The sequence below is a fragment of the Gadus morhua genome, chromosome 5 (genome assembly GCF_902167405.1).
Source record: "Gadus morhua chromosome 5, gadMor3.0, whole genome shotgun sequence".
NCBI lineage: Eukaryota > Metazoa > Chordata > Actinopteri > Gadiformes > Gadidae > Gadus > Gadus morhua.
Genome location: NC_044052.1, coordinates 12,850,908 through 12,858,407, shown reverse-complemented (window position 1 = coordinate 12,858,407; position 7,500 = coordinate 12,850,908). Strand labels below are relative to the sequence as shown.

General features: G+C 49.0%; 1 protein-coding gene across 5 annotated transcripts in view; it reads left to right on the top strand.

The window, feature by feature from the left end:
• eml1 (EMAP like 1) overlaps positions 1 to 7,500 on the top strand; it is a 46,966-nt gene that overhangs the window by 11,028 nt on the left and 28,438 nt on the right. For 2 of the 5 annotated variants that reach the window (XM_030356670.1, XM_030356671.1), the window contains exon 1: positions 1 to 208. This exon is cut by the window's left edge. The exons of the other annotated variants lie outside the window; for them this stretch is intronic. In XM_030356670.1, coding sequence (XP_030212530.1) covers positions 142 to 208 — 67 coding nt within the window. In that variant the 5' untranslated portion in view covers positions 1 to 141. The remainder of the gene's footprint in view (positions 209 to 7,500) is intronic. 5 annotated transcript variants of the gene reach the window in all.

Below are 7,500 nucleotides of genomic sequence, written 5' to 3'. Positions count from 1 at the left end.
GCCCCGGACGCCAAGTGAACGCTAGAATTACCAAGGGGAGTCGCCGAGGGAGACGAGAGAGAACTGAGAGGGAGGAAGGAGAGAGGAGAAGGAGGAGGAGAGAGGTTGTTTAGCGGAGGAGTGGAGCAGAAGGGGTTCAGAATGGAGGAAGGCTTCTCCAGCTACAGCAGTCTCTACGACACCTCGTCCCTGCTGCAGTTCTGCAACGGTAACAAACTTCTCTCCTCTCCCCGCTCCATCACCCTCACGTGTGCCGTCTGTCTGTGGGTCCAGACCTGACATGTCACTGTCAGCTCGTCAGTGGGTGGAGTGTGTGTGTGTGTGTGTGTGTGTGTGTGCGGTGTGCATGTGCCTGTGTGGTGTCACTGATATTTCCTATTTTTGTTCCATCTCTGCAGGCATTGATAAAACTGTGTGTTTGTTTTAGTCAGAGAGACATTCTGTCCTATTGTTTTAACCCGGCAGCTGCTCTTTAAACACAGATTAGGCGAGGGACACAGAGAGGATTTGGCCGAAGCTTAACCCAATTTCTGACCGAAACGCAGCGTTTGTCTGACTTGACCTTAAGCTGCAGGATAAACTGTCTGCCCCAGCCTGCTAAGAAAGCAAAGGGTGGCCCTGGTTCTCGTTGTGGTTAAGATGTATAGACTTCATTATCCAGGCTCATGGTACTGAAGAGGGACATTATTAGGACCTGTGACTCCTCTAGAGAGCGAAGAGTTTTGGAAGGAGAGGGAGAATCAGATGTGTTTTTGTCGTATTGTGGTGTCAAGTTCTGCCAGCAGCACGGTGAGGCGTGTGACGGAGGGACTCATGTTATGGTCGTTGATGATGACTCAGGCCGCATGACACATCCTCGGGTTCATTCCAATTAATCTTTTCAAGGCTTTTTCCCGGGAGTTTTCCCTGTTTGGGTAAGCAACTCCATGCGTCTAACACCGTCCAATGTCTCCCTCATACAGATGTTTCCTCGCATGCCAAAATGAAAGTGAAAGCTCAGCAATGGCTGGCCATGATTTAATAGGTGGTCTTGTGTTTTTGTGGTGTATTCCGCACATCCTTGATTCCTGACTCTTTATAAGGTAGATTAAGGATCAAGGCATGTTTCTGCACCAGTAGTTGAAGCAGTAAGAGTATAGTATAGTCATTCCTAGTCAAATCCCATTCCTAATGGGAATTCAATTGTATGTTCTTCACGTTATATACTGTACATCGGGATAAGGTGAGGAGGCTCTACCGTTGGGGGAACGTGAAGCATGAGATTTGAGCGCACACAAATACGAATCACTGATTCCATTTGCAGCACTTTCCTCAGGATGCCTGTGAGGACAGTTCCGCTCCGTGACTCAAGCCTCTATTAGATTGGGACTCCAGTGAGGTGTGAACCAGCACCGACAGATCGTGGACACTGAGACTGTTTAGTATGAGCAGGAGGAAGGGGTCCGATGGAGCTACACCAGTCCTCCTGCGGGGAAAGTGTACCTCGTTATCGTGCTCTGGAACCGCCTTCGTGAGTCATAGAGTCTGCAGGTCGGACTGAGACTTCGGACTAACAGAGGTGACATCGCTGATTCTGGTAATGATTTAGATTATGACCTTTAATGGTAGCTTCATAAGGAAACATTGAAAAGATAAACTGAGAAATGGTGTGCTTCATTAATGTCTCTGAAGTGTCAGTCAAAGCAGTAGAGATGACAGTAATGTAACAGCAGTGCATACAAAATAGAGAGAAACCCAGAAGCAGTAGAGATGACAGTAATGTAACAACAGTGCGTACAAAATAGATAGACCCCCAGAAGTATGTGTAGTAGCAAGGGAAACACAGGATGATAATGTCCCCATTCTTGGCAGACGCAGGGTTCATATCCTAGACTGCATTGCAGTACGGTGCAGGCCTGCAGTGACTTCCCTCTGAGACGAGGCTCTCCTCATCGTTCTGATTCTGTACTCCGCCTCCTGGCAGAAACCCATGCATATGGGTCTGAAATGACAAAGTGAACTCATCCGGTGGCTGTGTGAACGGGCATCGTCCTCTCTTGCCCCACAGTCGCTCCTTGACAACCAAGGAACGCATTTCCATCCCCCACAGAACGAAACAAACAAAAACATTGATTGAATAGAGAATCGGTCTGGTGTCATCCCTGAGCTCCCAGCAGTGGAGCCGCGGTGCAGGGAGGTACGCCTGCTCCCTGCCTCCCTCCACTTGTTGCTGTGTCATGGCAGCTCTCAGAGCTGACAGCAGGGTGACGTCCAGCAGGCTAATAGGCTAGTGCCGCTCTCTAAGGCTAGTGCCGCTCTCAAGGCTGGGGCTTGTTCTGAGCAATCCTTCACTGCAATGTCATGTTTCCTCCCTGTGAGCCATATGTGCTGCTTTGCTCTGGCCAGGGGATTTCCATCCTCCCTCCATCCTTCCTCGGTCATGCTCTCGCTCTCCCCTCTCTGTAAAGAGAGAGATCTCTGTCTCCCTCTCTCCTCATCTCTCTCCCTCCATCTCTCTCTCTCTCTCTCTGAATCCCTGGCTCTTTATATCTATATGTTTAAACAAAGACCAAATTAAAGTGTAGAGAGTGAGACACACAATCCCAATGAATACATCATCTTCAACTAAAATAATTGTTTTTTTGTTTCATTTGGGAGATAAGGGTGTGTCTCTGTGAGGGGGTGTATGAGCGAGCGTGCGAGCGTGTGAGTGTGTGAGTGTGTTTGTGTGTGTGTTTTGTGTGTGTGTGTGGGGGGTGTTGTATTGCTGTGTTTGTGGGGGGGAGGGTTGTGTATCTGTGTGTGTGTGTGTGTGTGTGTGTGTGTGTGTGTGTGTGTGTGTGTGTGTGTGTGTGTGTGTGTGTGTGTGTGTGTGTGTGTGTGTGTGTGTGTGTGTGTGTGTGTGTGTGTTGACTTGGATGGTACGTGGGTTGGTGACATCATGCTGGAGTCTTGCTGAACCCAGTTTTACTCTAGGCAGAAAGTAATGATGTCATTCATTCCAGGCCTCACTCCTCTCTCTCTCTCTCTCTCCCTCTCTCTCTCCCTCTCCCTCTCTCTCAACCTACCTCCCTCTCTCCCTCTCCCCCTCTCTCTGTGTTGTGGATCATCCAACCAGACTAATGTAAAGTAGAGACGAGGTCAGCTGAGTGGAGGAGCGCACGCAGCCGCACCGCTTTGTGCCCAGGAGAAAGACGAGAGTAACAAACCATTAATTAGCCTCATTACTCTGGTGCGAGCAATACGCCCGGCATGAGCAAACACACTCGCAAAATCACGCTCACCCGTAAACATGCACGTGGGAAAAGGGACTTGCGTGTGTGTAAATGTTGAATAAGGTTAAATGACTTCTGCTTTGTGAGGTTATGGGCAGTTCATAATCAGGAGAACCAGTTTGATGATCTTGTGGTTCAGAGTTGTGCTTCATGACCCCATGTTTTATCGTCGGGGGAGTCAGTGTGAAAGTCGAGAGGTTGGGGACTTCCATCTCCCATTTCTGAGAAACCAGGGCATCTCTTCCCTGTTTGGTTTATGGAAACCATCTGGCCTGTCAATTGCAGTTTCGTGAAATGCAACATTTCTCACTGGTGGAGAAACGTGATGAGGGAGGGGACTCTTTTAGAATGACTAAGTTTCAAAATCTTGATCCCTTTTTATTCTGCTCTCTCTCTCTCTCTCTCTCTCTCTCTCTCTCTCTCTCTCTCCCTCTATTTTTCTTGCTCTCTCTCTTCAAAACCTTAAATGACATGTTTCTCACTGTACATCACTTTGAACGAAGGTTTCATTGCTGAACGACTAAATCTAAATACATCAATAAAGAAGTATTCCGCAGTATGCTGGCAAACAACTTAGCGTCACAAACATTCAGCGTGAAACAGCAGAGGACCTCCTCCTGGTCTGCTTGCAGATCCACTCCATGCTTCCTTCTCTTTCTCCATGAGGGTCTTTCTTCATCTAGCTGAGGGGGTAACAAGGTCCCCCCCTCAGACTCAAACCCCCCCAGCCCCCCTCTCTCCCCTCCAGCCACAGGGCCTGCTGTACCCATCGGCTCTGACACACAGTAACCTGCTCTGCCGTTGGTACCTGCTACCGGGAGGCTGGGTGGAGGGAGGCCAAGAAGATGGAGAAATTAAAAGAGGAAATGTCCTCAGGCAGTCTATGCTCTCTGCTCCATTATTCATCGTCTGTATTCCCCCAACCTTTTCATCTCATTCTGCTCTTTTGCGTTTTAAATGGCGAACCGCAACAGTGAGTCACAACCTGAAACATTGGGACCAATCGGTTTGTACATCTACCATGTGTTGGTTTTACTTCCGATGCTCTACAACCAAAAAGACATCAGTCATCAGATATCCGTGGTGGACAGCCGGTCGCTCCTCGCTCATAGAGGAACGATCCAGGTCAGCAGGCCGTCTAAACCAAACACAATACTCCTTCAACAGCCTTCAGTGCAAAAGGTACTTCACGTTTTGTGTAAATAATTTGTGGCTGTTTTCCCAGAGATGGAAGACACCTTTGACCACATGAAGATGAAGCGTGTTCAGCTTGGCCGCAGGCCCTTAGGTACCGGGTCAGGGACCAGTTCAAGACCTCCAGGAGCCTCCTCCACCCCTGGCCCTGCCCGAAACCTCAGATAGAAAGCCTTCGTTGGGAGGAAGCAGGACATGCATGTGTGTTGTGGGAGAGCAGCCCCCCAACCTCCAGCCCCTCCCCCACCCCCACACCTGACCAAGCAGCCTCACCCCCGGTGGGTCATGATGAGGAAAGAGGGGCACCTTCTGTCCCCGTCACACGACCCAGACCGGAGAGAGTCTGAGAAAGGAATGACTTCCCTCTTGTGTAGAGCGATGTCCCAAATGCCCTTTCTTAGGGGCCTATGTTTGGTTAAACAATAGTGCTAAAGAAACCAGCCCAAAGCTAAGGCATTAATCCCTGGTGCCTATAGCGACTCTGTGCCAAGTTCTCTCGAGGCTGGAGGTCCTCAGCTGCGCTCTGAGCTTTTATAGAGCATGTTTTATTCAGCTGCAGCGAACCATGGCTTCATCTCTCTGCCAACCTCCCCTCCTCCCTGTTCGATATTCACATACTCACCAACCCACCTGTCTAAAGCTCTGGGAGACAGACGTGCTCTGAGGAACATCTCTGCTGGGTACTATAAGCTGTTGCTGCAGCTTATTGAGAGACAACTCGTGCTTGTGTGTGTATATGTGTGTGTTTGTGTGTTTGTACGTGCAAATGTGTGTGTCTGTGTGTGTGTGTGTGTGTGTGTGTGTGTGTGTGTGTGTGTGTGTGTGTGTATCTTCTGTTTCAGGCCCCTCTACTGTTTAATTCAAAGCCCCTGCATTGATTTTCTCATGCCTCTAACAGGACCCGCATACACACACACACACAGACGCACACGCATGCACGCACGTACGCACGCAGGCACACACACACACACACACACACACACACACACACACACACACACCCAAACACACGCAAACATTTGCACGTACAAACACACAAGCACGCACACACACACACACACACACACACACACACGCACACACTGCCCTTCCAGTCCTCTCAGGCTGATCTTCTCCTCCTCTGAAACACTCTGCCTCCTCTCATCCATTGAGATGAACGGATACAAACAACGCAGCCTGGTTGTGCACTACTCTGACAGCCTAAACCCCAACCCTGCTCAACCCTTTGTTTTTACCTCATCCTCCTTTTCCAAGCAATGTGGTAATCTGCTCTTAGCGTCTTTGTGTGTGTGTGTGTGTGTGTGTGTGTGTGTGTGTGTGTGTGTGTGTGTGTGTGTGTGTGTGTGTCTGTGAAATTGTCTTCTCACAGCCTCCTTCTCACCCTCCCTACTGTCCCTGTTACTATTTGAGCTTGTGAAGCTTGTATCGGGTCTGCGTTTTTCACCACCTTCCTCCTCCTCTCCCACCTCTTCCACCTCCTCCTCCTCCTCCTCTCCCCCCTCCTCCTTCTACTTCTCCTCCTCCTCCTCCCCTCCTCCCTCTCGTCCTCCTCCAGACAGCTGGCTATTGTTGGGCCGAGTCACACTGTACTCCACCGACTCTCTCTCTCTCTCTCTCTCTCTCTCTCTCTCTCTCTCTCTCTCTCTCTCTCTCTCTCTCTCTCTCTCTCTCTCTCTCTCTCTCTCTCTGTATTTCTCTCTCTCCTTTACTCCGAATAACAGCTCGCTCTGCTCTATTTCCCTCTCACAACTAGCCTTTAGCTGCTAAGTGGTGGGTGGGTGGGTGCGTGTGTGTGTGTGTGTGTGTGGTTGTATATATTTGGGCCTATATTCCATTAACATGCTGATAGCAGGACAGGGCTGTGCAGAAACCAAACGAACTACAGTCAAACTACCCAGTGTTCAAATTGTGCTGATTCACCGGGTCTGAGGCAACAGATTGTGCTGCAGTGGAGTCAAGCTGTGTGTGTGTGTGTGTGTGTGTGTGTGTGTGTGTGTGTGTGTGTGTGTGTGTGTGTGTGTGTGTGTGTGTGTGTGTGTGTGTGTGTGTGTGTGTGTGTGTGTGTGTGTGTGTGTGTTTGTGTGTGTGCAGATGAAACCTGCATAATGCATTGCTCGGAGCCATAACACTGATTCAAACAGATTTGACCTCTGCTTATTTCCAACTACCTCCAAGCATCTGAGTATCCTACACAGTAGGTGTTGTGTTACTGTTGTGTTACTGAAGCTACACAATGTCTGCACCAGGGGTCATCTGTATTCGCTCTGTGAACCGCCCTGCAGAATGTGACAGTAGGGGACTTTGGAAGGTTACAGACACTTAGAATGAGTTAACTATGCTTGGTATTTAAAGGACTATTTGAGGTCAATGTTAGCTGTTTACTAGTTATTTCTGTTTATCAGGGGTGTGTGTATGTGTGTGTGTGTGTGTGTGTGTGTGTGTGTGTGTGTGTGTGTGTGTGTGTGTGTGTGTGTGTGTGTGTGTGTGTGTGTGTGTGTGTGTGTGTGTGTGTGTGTGTTTCTGATCTATGAGGGAGGATGCAGGCAGTAGCAGAGGGAGTTAGCATATAAACTTAGCCTATAAAGCTAGCATAATACAGTTAGCATATCTCTGCTTCAACCATCATTTCTTCTCTTTTCTTCATCTGACACATGCTCCCAGCACACATCCCATGACCCAGTAAAACAATGAGCCATGTGGAGGGTGAGCAAGCTGGGCTAAATATACATACATTTGTGTGTGTGTGTGTGTGTGTGTGTGTGTGTGTGTGTGTGTGTGTGTGTGTGTGTGTGTGTGTGTGTGTGTGTGTGTGTGTGTGTGTGTGTGTGTGTGTGTGTGTGTGTGTGCATTTGTGTGCATTTGCATTTGCATCAATGCACACAATGCGTCAGTGAATCCTGGCGTGTTTGTATGTGACTATAAACAGGTTGGTAGTATTTTGGGCTTTGGTATGCATTCAAGTCATGCACCTGCAGAACCTTGATGTTTATCTGCATGAGAGCGTGCACGTGGCGGTGCGAGCGTGAATGTGGCTGTGTGTGAGCATGCACGT